The sequence below is a fragment of the Phodopus roborovskii genome, unplaced genomic scaffold (assembly GCF_943737965.1).
Source record: "Phodopus roborovskii unplaced genomic scaffold, PHOROB, whole genome shotgun sequence".
NCBI lineage: Eukaryota > Metazoa > Chordata > Mammalia > Rodentia > Cricetidae > Phodopus > Phodopus roborovskii.
The window spans coordinates 3,027,486-3,051,374 of NW_026125562.1; the positions used below are offsets into that span (position 1 = coordinate 3,027,486).

The 23,889-nt window shown below is 41.8% G+C and overlaps 1 protein-coding gene across 2 annotated transcripts in view; it reads left to right on the top strand.

Annotated features, from left to right (window-relative positions):
• The window catches only part of Gpsm2 (G protein signaling modulator 2), a 38,766-nt gene continuing 14,877 nt past the window's right edge, over positions 1–23,889 (top strand). Inside the window, exons 1-4 of one of the 2 annotated variants that reach the window (XM_051177703.1) lie at positions 132–276; positions 13,107–13,409; positions 22,848–23,069; positions 23,609–23,744. In XM_051177703.1, coding sequence (XP_051033660.1) covers positions 13,354–13,409; positions 22,848–23,069; positions 23,609–23,744 — 414 coding nt within the window. In that variant the 5' untranslated portion in view covers positions 132–276; positions 13,107–13,353. Of the gene's footprint in view, positions 277–13,106; positions 13,410–22,847; positions 23,070–23,608; positions 23,745–23,889 lie in introns of both variants that reach the window. The other variant, XM_051177704.1, reaches the window with a different exon arrangement.

Sequence of the window (23,889 nt, forward strand, 5' to 3'; positions counted from 1 at the left end):
AGCTGGACGCAGGCGCAGAGGAGCACGGGCGCTGAGGGATCCTGGCTGGCGGTGGGACGCCGAGAGGCCAGGGTGGGAGTCCGAAGCTCTGGCCCACGTGACCTGCCGGGGGCGGGCGCTGGGGGCGCGCGCCGGCCTCCCGCGGTGCCCCTGCTTGGCTCGGCCGCGTCGCGGCAGTAGCCCGCCCGGGGGGAGCGCCGTGGTCCCCAGTCTGCGGCCGGAGGCACTCACCCCTGCAGCGCCATCGCGTTCCCAGGAGCCGCTGGCCGAAGGGAGGTGAGCGGAGCCTGAGGGGGCGACCGAGAGGGGCATGTGGCGGGTGGGGGGGGTCTCGGGCCATCTGAGCTCCACCAGCTCGGGTGACGCTAGGACCTCTGGGCTCCGCTGGGGGTTTCGCACCCGCACCAGCGCTGGGCTGTTTTCCCCTAAATGAGGGGAGGCTGGGGAGCTGGTTCTGCAGATCTTGCAAACATTTGCTGGGATGCAGCGACTTCACGCGTTTTCCGAGCGTAGTAACAGACAGTAGGTACAAAGCCTTATCCCGGTGGAATCGAATCCGAGGCTCGTCGCCCGCTCCTGGTCTCCAAACCATTTTTTTCAAATCACATTTAAACTCGCGAACTTTTGGAACTCAGACCTGTCGGTTTTCTGTTGGCAGGTGAAATGGATTGATCGTTGCAAGCAGTTTTAAAAGCAGGCGTAAAATGTTGAGACCTTTCCCCGAAACCTGTAAACTTATCTTCAAATGAAAAGTGGGAAACTCAATTTCCTTGTATTTTAATGGTAAACAATTAGGTGATGTTAACTAGTATCATTTGAATTATGTTGAAAGGAGTAAGGATGGAAATTGTATTTGCCTCAATGCATAATTTAACCGTACTGTGGAATTAGAAGAGGTTAGGTTCTTGCCTTTCGTGGCTCGTATTGACTAGAGTGCTGTGTGGTTTGTGTTGGAAGTGCCTGTCGCCAAATGGACACTAATTTTCAGCCTCCTTCTTTGGAAGGTTACACAGAAAACTTTCCGGCATGTTAGTGTAACCACCTTGATTGCTTCGAATACAGAAAGAGCATGTTTGCGTGGGGTTTCTATGAGCCGGTGCTCCAGCTCATTATCTGAAGTACAAAAGCGAAGATCACTGTCGTTTGACCTGAGGAGGGTGGGGACTTAGGGATGCCTGGCTTTTCTTTCCAGGCATTCATAGGTTACCTCTTGCAAGCTATTTCGAATTTATAATTCAAGGATTGGACTGGTTATGAACTCAAAAAATGTGGGATATTGTGGAAGCATGTCCCACAGACAAGTAGTTTAACTGAATTTTCACTAAGACATAGAATATTACAAATATGTTTTAATGTCAATCTGAGATTTTATACTAGGCTAATTATAAAAGGTACTGGAATATAGCCATTTTAAACGTGGCTCTCACACTCCACCGCCTCAGTGCTTGAGTTTGAACCCTGAGCCATGTGAACACTAGACAAGAGTTCTATCACTGAGATACATCCCGGCTTATTTATTTAAGATAGTGTTGCTAGGTTTCCAGGGTTGGCTTGCAATTTGGAATCCTCCTGCCTCAGCCTCCAAAGTAGCTAGGGGTACAGCAGCTGTGCACAAATTACACCTGGAGTAAAATGACTTTTTTTTTTTTTCTCTTTTGTTCTTTCATTGTTTTGAGACAGGGTCACAGATAGCTCAGTTTGGTCTTGAACTCTTTGATCTTCCTGCTTCCTGCTTTTACCTTTCCCAGTGCTGTGATTACAACCACACACACACACACACACACACACACACACACACACACACACACACGTGCGCGCGCAGTCAAATCCAGAGCAGGTGTATGCTAAGCAAAAACAGAACCACATCCCCAACTTTCACCTTTTTCTTATCCATAAAATATTCCAAGATTTACCTAAAAAATAGCCCCACCAACTGTGGGCATTTATTTTAAGATTGTGTAATTAATAAGTTACTGGTGGGATTGAAATCATATTGCCCAGTCTCAAAGCAGCTGTATGTAGTACATTTAAATCTCCACATGTTTACCCCATTCATTCGTGGCACATTCTAATTAAAACCACCTATAGGTTCAGTGTTTTGCTGTGAAGTGTGAAGGAATATTTCTGCCTTTCTAACTATGGGCTTGCTTTTATTGCCTTCTACATCAAGTAACACTTCCCGTCGCTTTTAACCTTTCTAAAAACATGAGTAAAAATTTTTGAATTTTTTTCCGTGAATGTGAATTTAGTCTTCACTGTAAAACAGAAATGTATTAAAACCTTATTTTTGCATTATTGTCAGAGTTGTGTTTTGCCTTTTGGAGTGCTAGGGGTTGAACCCCAGTTCTTGCCCTCACATGCTGCTACTTGTTCTGAGCTGTACCCCAGCATTAGTGAATTCTTTGCTTTCTCATACATAGTTTTTGTCATCTTCTCAGGCAAGAATTCCAAGGAATTTGGTGGGACATCTGCTATGCACAGAATAATGTACTTGCTGTTCTGAGATGACCAGAAAGGCTTCTGAGTTTTTTCAGTTATTTTCCTCCTCTTTCTCCTCATCCTGCCCCATATGATGCTGCCAGTTTCTCTCCCTAACCTCTAATTTTGCTATGTCATTGTTGAAAAACAAAAACCCTACGAGGGTCCCCATTGCAGAAATACAGTGCCTCAGCCAGATTGAAGTCTCACGATTTGGTCCTGTCCTTCCTTCTGAGAATCTCACTCCTGACAGTGTGCTCGCCCCAGAGCAGGCTGAACAGCCCACCTCTTTGCTTTTGCTTGAGTAGGTTCCCTTAAATAGAATGCCTTGCTTCTGTTTGCCTAATAAGTTCTACCATCCTTCAGTGCCTGCAGTACAAATTTCCTTGCTTCCACAGAGGGTTTTTTTTCTTCCCTTTTAAATTAGAATTCTTCTTATATAACCTCATAAAATTAAACAGAATAGAAATGTTTCCTTCCATAGATTATTAATAACTTGCTTTATATATAAAAGGTCATGTTTCATATGTAGTTTCCTATGAAAATTTTAAACTTAAACTTTCTAAGGCCCTTTTGTTAGATGTAATGTTTTGCATTTAGGATTCATTTTTGCTTTAGAATATGTTAGAAGTTGATGTCTTTGCAAAAGCACTGGTAAAGTGCTGTTTACCAAGAAGGAACCAGTCCTTTACAGTCTCCCTGTTCATTTTTTAAATTGTCATGTATATGTACTGACTGATTAAAGTTGGTGAAACATTGGTACAGTAGCCTATCTTATTCACCAGGGGTACTTTTAAGACCCCTGTCTTGAAACCTTGAGTAGCACCTAACCAGTCTTTTCCTGTATAAACATACGGGTAATACATGCGATAATTAATTTATGAATTAGACAAAGTAACAATAGCTAATAATAAAAGAGCAGTTGTAGCACTATACTGTAATGAAATTGTCAACATTTCTACTGTTGTGCTTTGACACCATTAATAAGTCAAATAAAGATTACTTGAATGAGGACTGCTATACTGTGACATTTACTGATCAACATAGTTACTGGTAAATGACTACAGGGCAGGTAGCCTATATACAGCTTGGATACACAGGACACAGTGATGATTCACTCTCTTGGTAGAACTAGGAAATTTTATCTTGCTACTCAGAATCGTTCATAAGTAGTTCATAATTATTTTCTGTCTGGAATTTAGCACTTAATAGTTTTGGGCTACCACTGACTGTAGATAATTGAAACTAAAAAGGAAAGTCACAGATGAATTACTGTGGTAATAAACAACAACTGGTCATGTTTCCAAGTGGCTTGCTAACTAGTTTTTCTCTGAGTTGCATGCTTTCCATTGTTGACTAATAGTTCCACTTTTCTGTAACAGTAATAGTCATGAAACTGTTTTACATTTATTTCTTTGAGCTCTTAGTTATATTTGTGTGGTCTCTGAAAAGGTAAAATTTAAACACATCTTTATTTACTAACAAAAACACTACAGATTGGAAAAGGGAGTGACATAAATATATATGGATCTTTTTCTCTTTAGAATTGGGCTTAGTTTATACTTTTAGTATTTTTGTATTGCAGACTTTTCCTGTGGTCTCTTGGTTTTTTTTTTTTGGGTGGGGGAGGTTTGTTTGTTTTGTTGTATTGTCTTGACATGAATAGTCCTTTAGAAAGTACTGAATATATTATTGTGTTAATTAAAGTCTAGGATGTCTTTAGAAAGTGAGAGAACTTTCTGAAGGTGCTCTGTAAATAACCTATTAAGGTCCAGGGCCCATCGCAGCAAGGTGCTTTTGAGTGCAAGCCTTTTCCAGCTCACAAGCCCACTCCCACTCCTTTCCCTTTAATAAAGGCCTCTGTTTCCATCCTTTTAACGTTAATATGGCCATTTCATATTAATGATAATTGGCTGGATATCGTTTTTTTGCTCAAGCCATTATGACTCCTTGAAAATGCTGGATATAGTGCACAGTCCTTTATTCCTAGAACTTACGAGTCAGAGATAGGAAGATCTCCATGAGTTCAAGGCCAGCTTCATCTATATATCGAGTTCCAGGACAGCCAGATCTATATATATATATATAGAAAGACCCAGTCTGAAAAAACCAACCAAACAAACAAAAACCCCAATTGCTTGAAAGCTTGTTAATTTTACTGATGGAGTTAATTCTGAAGTTCAATATGATAAGAAATAAAACCAACCAATGGGGGAGTATTAGGTTTGCTATCATGAACATATTTAGTGTAAAGCCTTTTTCTTTTGTTTGAGCATGTTTAATAGTCTTTGGCCCCCACAGTCAGTGCTAGGAATCAAATACAGTTTATCATGAATGCTAACCCCTAGCCCTAACACACTTGGAATTTTAAATGTCGGAGTATTAGTATTTAGGCATTTACACTGGTCTGCTTTTAGGGACCTAGCAGGACACAGCAGCAGCAGCCAACATTGTACCTACCACAGTTGCTAAGGAGAGCTCCCCCCCTTTCTCTCTCTCTCTCTCTCTCCTCCCCTCCCTCTCTCCTCTTCTCCCTCTCTCCTCTGTCTTCCCCTTTCCTCTCTTCCCTTCCACTCCCCTCCCTCAGAGGCCACCTCTGCACCTCCCCCCCAATAAACCTCCCATGTGAGCTCTTTGTATGGAGTGACTTGGTCACCTTATGTCGCTAAACTATTACAAGTACTCTTGTTGGAAACAAATTATGGTGGAGTAGCAGGAAAGATCAGGGTTCATGGTCTTCCCTGACTATATAGCTCGTTCAAGGCTAGCCTGGGTGACAAAAAAAATCCTGTCTCAACCCCCCCCCCCAACAAAACAAAACAGGGTTATGGTGCTGAGTGCCTGTATTCCCACACTGTGGTGTAGAGCCAAGGAGGGTTGTGGGGGTTTGCCCAACAAGCCAGGTTGATTCCACGTATAATGCAAAAAAGTGTAGCTTATCACCCCAATCCAATCTTTAACAACTTTCTGATTTATGTGCTGCTAAACCTTAAGATACTAAAAAGGTACCATGCGGTAATTATAGCCACAGTAATATGTAGAGAGGAGACCTACACATGCAGCATTGGGTGGGACTCCTACACATGCCTCTTTCCCACTCTTAAAAATGCTAGAGTGAAGACTTGACATACTCAAATCTCTGCATTAGATTCCAGATGTTTTAGTGTTCCTTTACTTTGAAGTTTCATGTATGGGTTTTACTAATAGGTTTTGGCAATCCAGGTAGCTGGATTCCTTTTAACTTTATATAATGGAAAAAATATAAATGTCTGTCCAACCAAGAAAGGAAGGTTATTCAATTATCCCTTAGTATCAAAGGGGAGTGCTCTAGGACCCTTGAGCTATCCAAGAATAAAAATTGTTTGAGGAGGCAAGAGAGGTGGCTCAGCAGTTAAGAGTGTTTGCTCTTCTACCAGAGGACAGGGGTTCATTTCCCAGCACCCACGTTGGCTGGTTCACAACCACCTGTATCCGGTGCCAGGGCATCTAAATGCCCTCTTCTGGCCTCTGAGGATACCTGTTTACACTCATACACATGCATAAATAATAATAATGTTAAAATAAATCATTGAAAATAGTTTGGCATTGTGATTTTACTTTCTTGTAATTCTTCTTCATGACCCATATGAATTAATTTTAGATGCATTTGAATTGATTCCAGATCTCTTTTAGGCCTTTTGGATAAGTTTAAATGAATTAATTTCAGATAGCCTTCTGTCTGGTTGTGTTCATTTGGAATCATTTCAGGTTCATTTGGAATCTCTAACGCTTGCCTTAACTGTTGTTTAAATATTATCCTATTTGTTTTGCTGGCTGGTTGATAATCACAAACAACTTAAAGTTCTTGTTTATTGTGTTCTTCTGGGGATCAAACCTAGAGCTGTATATGATGCTCTAAGCAACTGCTGTGCCTCTCAGCTCTCACGTTTTGTAGGTTTTTAAAAAAGGTTTATCTCATGCACTCTTGTGTGTATGAGTATGTTTGTGTACCACATTCGTGTAGGAGCCTGAGGGAGTTAGAAGAGGGCATCAAATTGTTATAATTTATGTTTGCTGGCCGTGATCCTATTTATTGCATTTGGGTTTCTAAATTAATTTGTTCTTAACTCTTGCAAAATTAATGATGATAATAAACTAAGATTTAGCCTTAATTGGAGTACATATTTTAGGGGTATGTATTACTTAAAGAGAACTTTGTCAGCAACAGTTTTCACAGTATAAACTCTGAGTCCAGTTTTGCAGCATAGGCTTGGTAGATTTTTGTAATTCTTGTCTCCAGAGCAGTTGAGAATAGGGTAACCCACTCAAGGGCATGGCCATGTTTATTTTGTTAGTTTGGGTTATGTCAACTAATATATGCTTTATACACACATATAAACACACATATACATATACATATATGTATATAAATATGTTAATAGTAAAACTACATGTAACACTTATTGATGGATATATGTTGTAGAATATTTTTGAAAGCTATATTACATTTATGCTGTGGAACTTTTTTAATGTTGCAAAGATGCGTTGCATTATTTTATGTTGCATTTGCTTGACTCTGTGAAACTGTGTTACTTTGCCTGTCTAAAACACCTGATTGGTCTAATAAAGAGCCAATTGTCCAATAGCAAGGCAGGAGAGGGGCAGGTGGGGCAGAGAGGCAGAGAGCAAAAAGAGGAAGAGAGATCTGGGAAGAGAAGAGGGAGAGTGAGAAAGAAAGGGGACAGCCAAACATGGAGTAAGAAGGAAAGAAAAGATGTACAGAAATAGAGAAAGGTAAAAGCCCAGAGACAAGGTAGCCGGGATATTTAAGTTAAGAAAAGCTGGTTAGGGCTGGAGAGATGGATGGCTCAGAGGTTAAGAGCACTGGTTATTCTTCCAAAGGTCCTGAGTTCAATTCCCAGCAACTACATGGTGGCTCACAGCCACCTATAATGAGATCTGGTGATCTCTCTGGCCTGCAGGCATACGTGCAGGCAGAAAACTGTATACGTAATAAATAAATCTTTAAGAAAAGAAACAAAACAGCTAGCTAGAAACAAGCCAAGCTAAGGCTAGGCATTCATAAGTAAGAACAAGCCTCAGTGTATTTATTTGGGAGCTGGGTGGCGGGCCCCCAAAGACCAAAGAGTAAAAACAACCAACTACAGATAAATATCTTGAGTGTCATGCATGTTTGATTACATTACTGGCTTACTGAGTATGTTGGATGAAGGATCAGAACGTCTATGTATTGCCTTGGTTTTTGTTGTTGTTGTTTACTGCTGGTGGAATTTGTTTTTGATTTTAATATTAACTTTATTAACATTTAGATTTCAAAAAGAAAAAAGATTGAGAGTTCTTTGACAGTTAGCTTTAAAGATGTATGAAAATTCAGGGCTATTGAGATGGCCTTTGCCCCTCGATTGCTTCAGTGGGCCCTGTTTTTATTTTCCTCTGGGTGCTCTGATGACATCAAGTGCACAGTTCTTGGGTTCGACTGTCTCACTTCAGGCCCTGGTTTCTCACTTAGCGCTGTTTTAGTGCCTGGATAAGTTTTGCCTGTTGTTCTCTTGAGCCCTGACCACAATAGACTCAAACCTATGCTACCTTTGGAGCCTTGGTGCTGTGCCTTTTCCTTTTGTGGTGAGCATGCTTCTTGTGTTGCCCTATATCAACATCCCATTCTTTTGTGTTAGGATGTTTTAATCCAGAGAGTTTAACATTTACTTTGTTTTTGATTGTCCTCTGTGTGTGTGTGTTTGTGCGTGTGTGTGTGTGTGTGTGTGTGTGTGTGTGTGTGTGTGCGCGCACAAGTGCATGAGTGCCTGTGACTACAGATACCCTTAAAGGCCAGAGACATCAGATCTCCTGGAGCAGTGGTTCTCAACCTGTGGGTTGCAGCCCCTTTGGGAGTTGAATGACCTTTTCACGTGGATAACAGAAGGCCATCAGAAAACACAGATATTTACATTACGATTTATAACAGGAGCTAAATTAGTTATGAAGTAGCAACAAAAATAGTTTTATTACAGGTGGGGGTCCCCACAATGTGAGGAACTGAAGGGTTGCAGCATAAGGAAGGTTGAGAGCCACTGTCCTAGAAGCAGAGTTACAAGTGGTTGCAAGCCCCTTGATGTGTGTGCATGGTGGGGAGCATACTTGGATCATCTGCAGGAACAATGTAGACTCATAAGTGCTGAGCCATTTTTCAAGCCATGGTGTGTGTGTGTGTATGTGGTACAAATCAACTTCCTACACTCATTGTTCTCTTAATTTTGCATGTATCATTATTTATACTTGCCAACTGATTTCCGCTTATCTTTGGAATAGAGTTTGAATAGAACGAATACATTTGGGGAGCAAAGGAGGTAGCTCAAGGGGTAGAGCACTTACTTAGCCTGCCTGAGGCTGTAGATTCAGTCCTCAGCACCAAGGTGGAGTGGAGTTAGACTTGTGTCTACTTACAGACACATAATTAGACTCAGAATGACCAGTTTACCTAGGAAAGAGTTTATTCTAAAAGTGGCTGTTTGTCACCCTGCTGTGTCTCCTCCATCATTACACACGATGTGCATGTGTTGCCAGAGCCTGTACTCTGAGTTCTATACCACAGGGCCTTGTTGTGAGTTTGTTCTTGATGGATCCTTCTACTTATTCCTGCTCACATTGACAAAAGACTGCTGTATTTGACGTAAAATATAACTGAGTGGATTTAAGGAATTTAAATGTTGTACCTTAGAGGAAATTAATAGGATACGAGATTTAAAGAGTTTAGATGACCTGAGATAGAGGTAAGAAAAGTAAGTTATGTGATATGGGTTGCCAATACACATACATCTGTTTTTAGTTTTTATTTATTTAGATTTATGTGCATGAGTGTTTTGCCTGCATACATGTATATTCACCACAGGCATGTGTGGTGCCTGCAGAAGGAGAAGGCATCGGACACCTTGGAACTGGAGTTGTGGGTGGTTGCAAGCCTTGAGGGTCCTGGGAATGGAACCTAGGTCCTCTGCAAGAGCAGCCAGTGCTGGTAAACACTGGGCCCCCTCTCCAGCTGCACTTATGTGAATGAAGGAAGCAGCTTAAAAGTCACTGTCATTACAATTGGAGACAGGGGCAAATAGTTTAGGCAGTTCATAGACGTGGAAAATGTGGCTATGTTCTGTTGGCTCCCCGCTCGCATTGTGTAGTCTGTGAACTTTTCTGTCAGTGGAGTAAACCTGGGGTGGGATTTCTAGTCTGCATTTGCTGCATACCATGGACAATACCTGAAGTCCACTAGACACTCACTGTGCATGTGTGTGAGTGCAGTGACTCTGTGTTTATGTGAGTGCTGTGACGCTGTGCATGTATGTGAGTGCTGTGACACTGTGCATGTGTGTGAGTGCTGTGACACTGTGCATGTGTGTGAGTGCTGTGAGGCTGTGCATGTATGTGAGTGCTGTGACGCTGTGCATGTGAGTGCTGTGACGCTGAGCATGTGAGTGCAGTGACGCTGTGCATGTGAGTGCAGTGACGCTGTGCATGTGAGTGCAGTGACGCTGTGCATGTGAGTGCAGTGACTCTGCATGTATGTGAGTGCAGTGACGCTGTGCATGTGAGTGCTGTGACGCTGTGCATGTGAGTGCAGTGACGCTGTGCATGTGAGTGCTGTGACGCTGTGCATGTGAGTGCAGTGACGCTGTGCATGTGAGTGCTGTGACGCTGTGCATGTGAGTGCAGTGACGCTGTGCATGTGAGTGCTGTGACACTCAATGTGTGAGTGCTTTGGGGGGTTTTCCTGTGTGACTTTGATTAGAGTTACCTGTGAAGCAGTCAAAGTTATATGTCACTTCTTTCTGCATGCTTCTGCCAGTTTCTGGGTTATGGGGGAAATAATACGTTCTCTTTATTTCTTTATGGTCAGACACGAGTGCTGCTGCTACTGCTGCTGCTGCCACCCTTGGTTTTTGGAGCATTGTTGGGAGATGCTTCGGGGGATAATTGCATCTTGCAAATTATTAGTAATCTTACTAAAAGTCCAGATTGAAAGTTGCTCACTTCTCAATGTTCTTTCAGACCTCACATTTCCATTTGCAGTGTCTGTCGTTAAAATCTCTTATTCTAACAAAGTTTAATAATTGTTGGGAATGTAACTAGTGTTGCTATATATGTGTGCATATAATACATACATCATACTAGTATTACAGTATATAAATATGCACATACACAGATGTGGTGCTAAATATGAACTGAATTTGTTAACTATGCAGCATGAAGCATAGTGAACACATTGTTACAAAGTTGGTTGAGCAGTAAATCATGAGTCAAGAATAGCTTGTTTGCTCAGTGAGTAGTTTTAAGAGGTCAGATGTAAGAGCACTTGTGTAGCGTATTGAGGACCTGTGTTGAAAGAGAAGGGAGAATAATATGCTACCCAATTGTTACAGAGAGTGTAATGATGAGAAAATTTTGGGGGAATAAATTTGAGAATACTAAAATCATATTAGCAATTTACTTAGGAGTTATTTGTAGTGGGTTATGCTTTTACTCTCAGGACTTTGGAGTTTGAGGTAGGAGGATCAGGAGTTTCCTGGCTGGGTAGGGAATTAAGGCTAACTTGGGCTATATGATCCTAGATTAAAACAAAACAAAACCCACAAGTCAGTTCACCAGTCATTGAATCAGCTGATGTGGTTTTTATGTGCAGTTTTCATCAGGTAAGGTTATTTTACAATTTCATCTGTATACTTTAATCATGTAAACATCATATTTTTACAAGTATGAAGCTAACATTTTATTAGAAGTTGGAATTCCATTATCTCATAGATGACAAGGTATTTAAATACAACTTAATTTTAAGTTCGATAAATCCTAATACCTTTTATTGCACTTCATTTTATAAATGGCAGGCTAAACTCACAGTGAATAATGGGCAACTGTCTAGCTGGTTGTGTAATCTAGATGCACTTTAGAGCTATTGTTCTGAGCATCCACACTAACTCCCTTCAGTCATGTTTTTAAAAGGGAGAAAGATACACAATGGAATTGAGGGGGCAGGGCAGGAGGAAGAGGGTTGTTGGGTTAATAGCTGTAACTTACCTTTTTATCCTTAAGTTATTGCTTCCTTTATTGGGCGAGAGAAGGACTAGGAAGAGCATTATTGTGTTCCTTACAAGCCAAGCTGGTGTTTATGTGAAAGGCTCATTTCCTCTAGGAAGCATTTCCAGTCTCCCAAGGCTGGCCACCCCCCATCTTACCGCTCTGCTGCTCAACCAGCATCCACAACAGAGCAAGGCTTGTTCATTATCTACAGTCCAGCTTGCTGTATGGTGGACTTACAGGATGTTATATGGAAGAAGAATTGGGCTTTATTGGGCATGAAGACAAGTGAGTAGAAATGGAGACTGCTTCAGATAGGAGACTCAAGGCAGGAGGCAGCTGTTCACTTTGCAGACTAGTAAAATGTTTGTTTTCAACGCTGAAATTCAGGACCCTACAGTTATATCTTTGCTTATTTGCTTCCTGATTTTTGCCATAAATGTTATGGTTTCATCTGATGTGTTCATTCCTGTGCTGTGTCTGGACGCGGACCATCTCTCTGTTGGGACTTGCACTGCTCCTGTTCGCTGATTGGTGCCTTTAAGTCTTTCACTTCTCTTCATCTGTTTATTTTTCTGACTACGTCTACTCTGCTGCCTAACTAGTACATCAGATTAGCAATACCAGTCTTTGTGGCGGGCCATTGAATAATAGCAAAAATAGGAATAAAAAATGTTTACAGTCCAAATGGCCATCAACAGCAGATTGAAAAATACACTTGCTATATAATGGAGTGTGATATGGAGATAAAAGTGTGCAAATTATAGCTATGGGCAACAGTGATTTAAGTACACCTCAGAGGCATAATGCTGAACAAAACCGTAGAAAGTGAAATGATGCGTTCTTAGGGCTGTGTACACACTTGAGGTAAAGTTGTTAAGATAAGTGAGAGAATGATGAGTCCATTCAGAGCGCATCTGACAGAGGAAGTGAAGGCAACTGAGAAGTTGGGGCATCCAGGAGGGCCTCAGGGCATGTGGGGGCAGTGCACATTGTCTTATATTGGGTTGTATTAATTAAATACTGTGTTCTCATTCCTTCTCAAATATCTGCATTTTCTAAGTTCTTTTTTGTGCCTATTCAATATTAATGTAACTATTTTAAAGAACTTAAATATGCTCATAGCAAATGAATGCAAACATGACTTAACTACCAGTGTGGTATCATCTTTGAAAAGACAGTTTTATAGTTTAGTTAACTTATTTAGACAGTTGTTGGATCGCACTTGATTTGTTAATAGATTTGTTTAAGAGCTCAAGTCTCATGATTTTAAAGTATTAGTTTCATACGTTGCTTTTGCTCATGAGTGCTAGCAATAATTCCATAAGATGATTATACTTCAAACCAGAGTTAAATTTGAAGTGCAGTTCTCCAGCACACCTCTTAGAGTCACATCCTTTCTTCTGATCTGTGCAGTGGCAGTCTAGCTGTCCCTCTGTGTCCATAGTGACTGGCCTGACCTGCAGTTGATGGCATTAGCTGTGTGATCTTGTACACCTCAAGCGACTGTAGGGTAATCTTTGAAAACAGGACTTCCAGCAAAGCATCTTCTATTCCTTTTACAGAAATCTTGCTGAAGTGTTGCTGAAGGGGCCAGAGATGCAAGGATTTGGGACACATTTGCACCTTTAAGCTGCCTGACATTGACCTCCTTTCATTATTAACAAAGAAGAAGCAGGAGCTTAGAATGTATTAACCGACTCAATACTGTACTAACCGGACAGTGTTCTGCAAACTCCTCTGCGCTGTAAAGGCCTGGACTGGCCCAGGAGACAGTAATTTCGCATTTTTCTCAGCTTATAATATGACTCGATGGAGGGAAATTTGATAAGCATGAGGGAAGACCATTCTTTTCATGTTCGCTACAGGTAAGACTGCTGCTCTTCGTGTGTGTCCCTTCGTCCACTTAGACCTGTATTTAGTTCTTGTCCATTTCAGTTTCAAAATTCTCAAAGTGTACCAACTAAATTTAGTCTGTTCTGCAAGCAGTTTCATGGTGGCGGTAAATTTTTCTATACTTTTGTGGAACAGTGGTAGACAACATGTACTTAATTTATAATATTCTCTGGGAGAACTTGTGAATAGCTGCTTATATTTTATAACTTGTGCATTGTAAATATAAAATGGAATCTATTTTAAGATGGTTGTGGGTTATAATTGGATGAGCTGTTGTGACAGCTTCTTAATGGTGGTCTTTCTAATTGACCTTTCAAAACAGACAGGTTAAATGAAGTTGGAATAAGTAGCCACGTTCTAAACGTGTCAGATCAACAGCCAGCCTAATGTTTAGTAATACAACACTAATGACACATCTCATAGAATAGGAACAAAGCAAGAGTATTTCTATTATTAGACATTTATTCTAGAAGTTCTGGTCCAACCATAAAACAATTAATTACTCAGGTGATTATGTGACAGTAGATTCTTTCTCAAAATGTGTTGATGAAAAAGACACCGGAAGTGTCATAGTGATGAGCAGAATTGGAATCAGTGTCTGTCTCTTTCTCTCCTGCTGGGATTGAATCCATGGCCTTGTGTGTGCTTTTGCTTCTGAGTTAATAGTCTCAGCACACACTCTTCCATATGAAGATGTCTGCTCCTAAACCCTCCATTTCTTAACATGTCCTTAATAGATGATTCGTGTTAGGGCATGGTGCCAAGAAAGGCTAGATAAAATTAGGATCAATCTCTCTCTCGCTCTCTCTGTCTCCCTCTTGCACGTGTGTGTGTGTGTGCGCGCGCACACACGTGCATGTACACACATGTGCATACACTTATACATGTGTGCTGCATGAATGTGGAGACCAGAGTACAACTTCAGTGTCATTCCTCAGGCGTCATCTACTCTTTTTTAAGATAGGGTCTTCTTTGGCCTGGAACTTGCCAGAAGGGGTTGGCTGATCAGCAGGCCCAGAGAGCCCTGTATTTCTGCCTCCTAGCACCGGTATTACAAGTGTATGACGCCACACCTGGGTGTTTAAATGTAGGTTCTAGATTCTAACTCTTTTGTTTAAAAAAAAAAGTTATCTGTCTGGTGTGTGTGTCTGTGTCTGCCTGTCTGTATATCAGTGTGTCAGGGCCAGGGGTGTGTATGCCACAGTGTGCCTTTGGAAGTCAGAACACCATATGTGTGACTTGGTTCTCTGCTTCCACGGTGTGGATTCTGGGCTGAAGCTCAGGTCACCGGGCTTGGTGATGCCCATCACCCACTGGACCACCTCAGCGGCCTAGAACTCATGTCCTTCTGCATGCACTTTTCTAACTGACTACCTCCCCAGCCTAGTATGGGCATTTTTATTAAAAACCTTAAAAAGAACCTCAGGCTGGTGAGGTCACACAGTGGAAAAGGGCACTTAGCGCATCAAGTGTCCCCCTGAGTTTAATCCCTTGGTATACTCACAAATCAGGGAAGTGCTCACCCTCAAGAGTTGGCCTCACTGGCATGCCATGGTACATGTATGCAAATGTGTGTGCATGCATACATACACAGTAAGTAAATTTTTCTAAAGCCTGACTGTAATCTCAGCACTCAGGATTGAATTTTTATGGAATTCAGCCAGCCTGAGCTACATACTAGATTCTAGTTTAGGCTGCAGAGTAAGACTTGTATCAGAAAAGAAAGTTTTCAAATAAAGGAGAATGGAAGGCATTCGGCTTGGCCAAGCATTTACTATGAAGTTCTGTCATCTTAACTCCCCAGACCTGAAATTTCATTCCCTTCCTTCCTTCCTTTGGGAAGCGCTGCCACTCTGTCCCTTGCGTGTTTCATAGATGCCTGTGCTCATCTGCTCATCTGCATCTTTCCCACCCTGCAGTGGTTCAGGTTCCCAGCATCCTTCCTCTTTACTCCCAGCACTACCCACTCTTACCTTCCTGGAATCACCTTAAATTTTCACTCTGAAAACAGAGCAGCCCAGGGTGGCCTCTAGATGCCTGGGTCACAAGCCAAACTGACCATAGTGTAAGCACCCTCTGCCTTTTTTTTTTTTTTTTTTTTTTTTTTTTTTTTTTGTCTCAAGACATGGTTTCTCTGTGTAGCCCTAGCTTTCTTAGAACTCACTCTGTAGACCAGGCTGGACTTGAACTCACAAAGATCTACCTGCCTCTGCCTCAGAAGTGCTGGGATTAGACATGTGATGACTACCTCTCCCTTGTTTCTGTGGCGGTTGGTGCCTCAAGGCAGTCCAGTTGCTTAGCATTTGTTTGGTATGCATGCCTGTTGAACTTTGTAGGACATACCATCAGATGAACCAGGAACATGTTTATCTGCCTTTTGATCATTGTGAGGAGTGGTACGCCCTCTGACACAGTATAAGAACAGTAGATAAAGAGGAAAGGATTGGACCCTGCCTGTGGGGAGACCTTAGTTTTCCCATGACAGGTCAGACCTGGTTGCATGTTGCTGCTATAGGACTTCGCCAAGGAAAGATTTATAACTATCTGTAGTAAAAAGTACCAAACACGCCTGGCTGCATTAGTAAGTACTCTAACACAGCATTCTGTAGCGTGTGGGTGTGTGCAGTGTCAGGTCATGGTATGAATGGGTCGTGTTAGGTGTGGTCTAGTGTAGGTTCCTCTGCTGTAGTAAATACTTAGGCTGCTGTGTTTTAGCCATCTGGTTCCTTCATTGTAGAATTCCTCGTCTATCCCTCCAGGAGTTTCTGTAGTTCAGTGATAACAGCTTTGGAGTATTTCCCTTGATAATTGAGAACGCCCCCTTCCCTGGGGACATCAGAGTACTTTAGTATACATATACACATGTATGCTGATAACCAAACTGAATGAATACAGTTCTAAACTTTAAAAGATGGATTGACTTTAGAGAATTTTAGGTGCGATAAAATAATCTCTCACTCGGTTTTGTGACAAGGTCTTACTATGTGCCCAGGTTAGTCTCAAACTCTTGAGCTCAAGTAACCTTACCTTTTCCTTCCAAGTGCTTAATGATATTAAAAAAATACTTTTTAGCAATATACACTAAATATTTGTTAGTGAAATTGTATGCATTCTGGAATATATTTCAAGATAATCTGGGATTGGAGTGAGTTTTGGACCAGAGATGAAACTGATTGTATTGGTAATTGTGAAGTTGAAATATGGATACATTCTATTCATTACACTAGCTTCTATAGTTCTGTGTTTCCTTGGGACCTGTCATTGTTTGTCCTTGTCACATAAATAATAAATACCTCAATGCTTTGATATTGTAAGAGTAAGTCTTACATTCAAGTAAAAGGAGCAATTACCAGCTGGAGAGAGGGCTCCGCACCTATGAACGCTTTCCTCTCTTACAGAGGACCCAGTTTGATTCCCAGGATCCATGTCAGGTTCACAGCCACCTGGCTATCCAGCTCCAGGGGATCTGATGCTCTCTCCTGGCCTCTGAGGGCACCCACACATGTGGCATACATTCACACACCCCACACATGGCAGGGGGTTGTGAGGGGAGACATACATGAATAAAAATAAGAAAAAATATTTGTTTAGAAGAGAGAAAAATAGGACTGGGGAGTCTTGGTGGGTAAGAAAGTCTGCAGCTTAAATATGAAGACCTGGCTTCAGATCCCCAGCACTCACATAAAGGCCAGGAGAGGCCATGTGCTGGGGGTTACACACATGTAGATCCCTGGAGCTTTCTGGCCATCACTTGAAAGACCCTGTCTCATTGGGATAAATTAGAGAGTGGTAACTCAGAATACACATACATATACATATGTACACTCATAATACCAAACACACAAAGAAACGAAAATATTTTTTAAAAAAGATATAATTTAGGGGCTGGTGCGGGGAATGTTGCTTAGTTAGTAAAATGCTTGCCATGCCTTTAGTGGACCTGAGTTTAATCCCTAGAACTCTCAAACAAAAACCCAAAAACACAGAGACTGACTCAGTGGCACAGTGCTGTAGAAAAGTGGGGATTTCTGGAGCTCGTCGGCAGCCAGTCCAGCCTACTCAGCAAGATCCAGGCCAGTTAGAAATGAAGTCGGTGAATGGCATGGAGGTTGTCCTCTGGCCCCTATGCATATATATAACTGCATAACGCAGGCAGACAGACAGACAGACAGACACACACACACACACACACACACACACACACACACAAATATACTTTGATATTTGCTAGAGATATGTAATTACTAATATTCTTCCTGAGGCCGAGGAAGGGAGCTCACTTGGTGGAGTACTCTTGCTTACCTAACCTGCCTGAACCCCTGCATGGCATAACCAGGTTGGTGGCTCACACCTGCAACCCCAGTACTCAGTAGGTGGGCGGATAGGAAGATGAGGAATTGAAGGCCATCATTTGTTGTGTAAAGTCAAGGTGAATCTGGGATTTATGAAACCCCATCTAAAAAACTAGCAAGAATGTTATTTCCTTAAGGTAGTTTGGGGTAACAGGGGGTAGTGGCAAGAACACTAGATTTGGAACCAAAAACCAATTTATATCCTCAGCTTTTCCATCATGTGGCCATTGAGCCAGTCAAATAACCTGTCTGGGCATCAAATTCCCTTTCTGCTATTTGGGGGAGATTTAAATTTGAAACTTGTTATTATATAAAACTTAAGGTTTGGGCTGGAGAGGTAGCTGATTGGTTAAGAGCATTTGCTGCTTTTGCAGAAGACCTGGGTTCCATTCCCAGGTCCCATGTGTGGTTCTAGCCCTCATGTGATTCACAACTAGTCGTAACTCCAATTCGAAGGGCACTGATGCCTTCTTCTGACCTCCTCTGGCTCCCGGCACACATGTGGTGCTCAAACATACATGCAGGCAAAGCACACATAGAATGAATAAATCTAAAAAAAATAATTAAAATTTGAATCCTAGTAATTTTGTACTGCTTTTTCCTTTCACAAAATAAAGTAGAACAACTAGAGATACTTGGTAAGTAAGATAGACATTGCCCACAGGAGTTAGGACTGGAGGTGGGAAAGCTGCATGCCCGAGAAGGGACACCGAGAGGCAGGACTAGGTTTCATGAGAGGAGGTGGTGGCCGTACTCCACCCTGAAAAACTCATCTGTCCTCAAAAGCTGTGGAATCCGTTTGAGGACTCACACTTGGGCATAATGGGTATTAGATATTTTTAAGTGCAGCATCAAGATTTTCAGACAGTTTTGCTTTGACTGATAAAATATGAATGTAAGAAATTAAAATTAAGGAGGTAATGAAGATGCTAAATGTCAAAATCTCGTGTAGAAGTGAGCAAAAGAAGTTGGGAGTAGAAATAACAGACCTGTGCAGAAGACGACTCATACCTGGTATTTGTGTTAGTTTCTTTCTGATTACTGTCACAAAATGCCTGACCAAGACTTGAGGGGTGGGGCTATTTGCTCACAGGTTGAGCGTGCAGTCTCTCAGGGCAGGGGAGACGCGGTGGCAAGAGTGGCCACCTTCGTTCATACTCAGGAGGCAGAAAGCAGTGGCTCTGGCCAGGACCCCAGCCTGGGAAAGGTGCTGTTCCCACTTAGGGAGCCGTTACCTTAGTTAATGTAGAAATCCTTCACAGACACTCAGCTAAGGTGAACCATCACAGGTGGTAAATCTGCTTACCCTTATTCAGAGTACTTTCTTTGATTATGCAGCTAGACAGGCTGCCAGGAGAGACTGGAGAAGCCTTGCGGTAAGGTGGTGTCCTGGCCTTGTTCCTGCATCTGTGTGTTCTTTGTTACCCAGCTTGCAAACAAATGAAGTAAACCTGTTCTTTCACAGTGACAGAGAGGATAGGAAATTGCTTCTCTGTCATTTAACGATCTTCTAAAAATGTATAAACTTGACTTGCTATATTTTGCAATTACAAATATTTGATTAGGGTTTAGGGATTTTTTATAATATTGTTTCCTCATGATATATAGTAGAGTCACAGTATGTCCCTGCATTAACAGTTCCCTAGATAGTTTTGAGTTTTGTCTCAGACATTAGTTACTATAATAACTTAAAACTAAGTTATGAACATTCTCACTTATGATCTCAGAGGACATGAGGTACGCAGATCAGCAGAGTTCCGGTTGACTATTATGGTCTGGTGATAATTACTTAAAATGTCTTTCTAAAAGTGTGTGACTTGGGCTAGGGGGTGTCTCAGTGGGTAAAGTATGTTACAGGCATGAGGGCCTGAGTTCAGCCCTCCAGCACCTGTGTGGTGTGGCAGCTGGGTGTGCTAGCGTGTTTGTAACCTCCAGCCGGACAGTATAGCCAAAATGTGGTGAGCTCTAGGTTTAGGGGCAAACTGTCTCAAAAGTACAGTGGAGAGAGATGGAGAAGATACTTCGGTCTCTGACCTTCTCAACTGTATACACAGGCAAGCAAACGCTGGCATGCATGCATGTACAAATGTGTATGATACCATTTTGTCTACAGCAGATAAACCAGCAGGCAGAACACACCCAGACACATAAATGTCATTTGGATTGATGAAGGTCATACTGTATAGATGAACTTAGAAACCCAGAAGGTCATGTAATTGTACTGGTGATACTTTATATGCATGTTTGCTTTAAATGGATGTAGGCAAAACACATAGGTCTTGTCTGTAAACACCTTCCATATGAACAAATAGTTGTGTTTGACTCTGCCCTGTGTGACCCGGTCACCCTAGATTGAGAACACCGCTGTCTGACCACTTCCCTACTCTCCTTCTGTGGAAGCATGTGCCATATGTAAATTTATTCTTTTAAAAATTTTGTTGGATGAGTGTTCTGTCTGTTAATATGTCTGTGTACCCAAGGAGGCCAGGGAAGTTATTGGGTACCCTGGAACTGCAGTTACAGTGTCTACACTGAGAATCAAACCCAACTCCTCTACAAGAGCATCCAGTGCTCTTAACCATGAGCCATCTCTGCAGCCTTGCTTGTCATGCTAGTATTTTGCTGCTATAAATTCCTTGTGTACACATCTTATGAAATTGTGGAAATCTGCTCAGAAGTTGTTCCTAGAAGGGAAAATGCTCCATACATATTATTTACATAATCAGAATGCTTAGATTAAAAAGTTTAGTAGGAAGACTTTATATACATATCCATACATATACACACACATAATGTGCATACATACACACATACTTTTTTTTAGATGTTTCTCCCTGATTATTCTTAAGTGCTCATTGATTCTGATATTTAGACAAAGACTACTAGTTAAGATACCTCATCTAGCCTCTTTCCTGTAAAAGAAAGTTTTCACTTGTGAAAGACAAGAAAAGTTTTATTAGTTTCAAACCTTCTTATAAAGAAATGTAAATAGCTGCTGTGGTGGTGCATGCCTGTGACCCCAGCCCTCTGGAGACTGAGGCAGGAGAATCCCCAGTTCAAGGCCAGCATGGGCCAAATAGTGAGGCTGACTCAAGAAAGTAAACATTAGGGGGAAAAAAAATATCTACAAATAAAATAGCTGATTAAATCCCTGCCCAAGACTGGGCCCATCAACATTCCATCTTGGGTGGGGGAGGGGCTGGTGAGACTCCCCCCCTCCCCTTCTCCTGAAGAGCTGTAGACAGTTAATAGTTGCTAGGAGACAGGGAATCATATTCCCAGTGTTGTAGCCACGGGTAAGTTGCCCAGCTCATGAATCCCCTTACTCATGCTCATTCAAGCAACTCTAACTAAATTCAGCAGGGGACCAACACTCCCAACACACACCCATTTTAAGTGTTACACCTACACCCAGGAACCTAAGAGGACTCCTTGTAGAGAAGAAAGGTTTGGAAGTAGAGGGAGGGGGTAAGAGAGGGCAAGGGGTGTGAAGTGCATTGTGTATCTGTGTGAAATTGTGAAAAAATAAGGGAAGTGTAAAACAATATAGCTGGTTACTTCTCTGATTAGATTGATTTAATCTGTGTACTTAGTTCTTCCTTTCTATGTCTAATGTTGAAGCGCGTTAGAGCCTTGATTATATTGACTTGGATTGCTTTTATAAGTTCACACATGGAAGTAAAATTAGTGATGTAGAACAAGCAATAGACATTGGCTAAGTCTTTTGAACTGTTAAAGAGAAAGTTGAGTGTAAAATTGAAAATTCCCGTTACAGATTGCTGGATAAATCTAACTCAAGAGCCGGCTTTGCAACTCTGTATTTGGCTCATCTTGGTCAAACCTTTTCTAGTTCCATCAGGGTTATACCCTCCTTTTACAAACCAGTTTGGATGATGACTCTAAGGGCAACCTGGCCTGTCGTTCTCAGGAAGACCGTACATCTCTGACAGTTTTTCACTACTCAAAGGTCACCACCAAGGCTAGATCAGCCGGCTGGCAAACCTGGGGCCCTTGCCTCTTCCAATGCTGGGATGACAAGCATGTGCTACACCTGGCATTTTTACATGGGTCTGGGGAATAAAATCAGGTCCTTATGCTTCAAGGTGGGCGCTATTGTAAGGATTCAGGCATTATGCTGGCCCGCAAGTCACCTGGCAGAATGCACTCGTGCAGTGCCCTGGTCAGCCCAGGTGCAAAGGACCCCTTTAAAATACGACCCCAGCCCCCTTCCCCTCTCCTGCTCCTCTCTTCCCCAGCGATCCCCTGGGGCAGACAGGACTGTTTCTGTCTCCCTCTTCTGTCCTCTGTCTCTGTGTCTCTTAACCTCCTTTCTTTTCCCTTCCCCCTACTTTCCCCTTCCAAATAAAACTTCTCACTAAGCTCTGTCTGCCTGGCATGTCTGTTCCTCCGCCATGTCCCTCCATGTCATGGAATCCGCCAAGGTCCTCGAAGAGCATTATCATAAAAGCTGTACCAGCTAAGCCCTCCACCCTGCAGCTGTGCCAGCTAAGCCTTCCATATCCATCTAAATTAATTGCTTTCCAGGAAAAGTTTCTTGACCTTTAGTTTTCTGGTGAATCAGGATATTTTGTTCCTTTATTCTTTTAGACTATGATTGCTTGTTGCTGGTAAGCAGTGAAAAAGGAGTGAGGTGTGTCTGTCTGCCTGCCTGTCTGTCTCTGTCTATGTCTGTGTGTGTGTGTGTGTGGGGGGGGTGATGTGTGAGGCTGAGAAAGGTAGATGAATGATGAGTGGGTGGATGGAAACACGCCTTTAGATAGCCTCACTGGTAAGGTGGGTTACTGGTGGGAGCACTTACAATGAACTCCATATAAGATATGTTAGCTCCCAGTCTAAGAGACCTCTGTGGCTCGGAGAAATTTGAGTAGACAAATTAGTTGTTGCTTCAGTTAAGTACTGTTTTGTCAGTCATTTGTGTGTAATTCAGCCGAGCTTCTGTTTGATGACACGTAGCCACAAAGTCCACGTTTGTATTACTGGGAGTTAAAGTCACTGATGTGGGATGTAATGCCGTGTCTGTCCTACATAACGTTGCAGAATGGAAGCTTCTTGCCTCGAGCTGGCCTTGGAAGGAGAACGCCTGTGTAAGTCCGGAGACTGTCGTGCTGGCGTGTCGTTTTTTGAAGCTGCAGTTCAAGTTGGAACTGAAGACCTCAAAACACTCAGTGCAATTTACAGCCAGCTGGGTAACGCTTACTTCTACTTACATGACTATGCCAAAGCATTAGAATACCACCACCATGATTTAACTCTTGCCAGGTAATTCCAGTTTTTTATTCTCTCCTTCTCTAAATTAACTTACTTTAAAAAAAAAAAAAAAAAAAAAAAAGCAAAAACAAACTTCCATTTGCTTAAAAACCAAAGGAATATTTAATGACTTCTAACTTAATAACATGACTTTTGAAAACTAATTTTTAGGCAAAACAGTTTAATTGAACAGTAATAAAACAGCCGTAAAGCTTAATTAAATGGATGAAAATTAACTATAGAAATGCTTTTTTAAAAAATTATTTAAAATAGGTTCCAAGACTAATGAATTTTGTCTTAACTCTGCCACTTGTCCTCTAGGAAAACTGTTCTTTGACTTCCTTTTTTTTTTTTTTTTTTTTTTTTTTTTGAGACAGGGTTTCTCTGGGTAGTCCCTGCTGTCCTGGAACTCACTCTGTAAACCAGACTGGCCTCAACTCAGAAATCCACCTGCCTCTGCTTCCCAAGTGCTGGGATTAAGGGTGTGCGCCACCACTGCCCACCCGTATCTTAATTTTTGACATCATTCACTTTTCAAATGTATTTCCTAGGACTATTGGAGATCAACTGGGGGAAGCTAAAGCCAGTGGCAATCTTGGAAACACCTTAAAAGTGCTTGGGAATTTTGATGAAGCGATAGTGTGTTGTCAGCGACACCTGGATATCTCCAGAGAACTTAATGACAAGGTAACAAAGATGGTATACCAAATGCCAGTTGTTTTGCTGATGTAGTGTTCTAATACTACTTCCATAGTGTATCTATAAACTCAAATATTCATAGACAAAAGTAACAGAGAGAACAGGATTTTTTTTTTTTAATAGAAAAAACAAA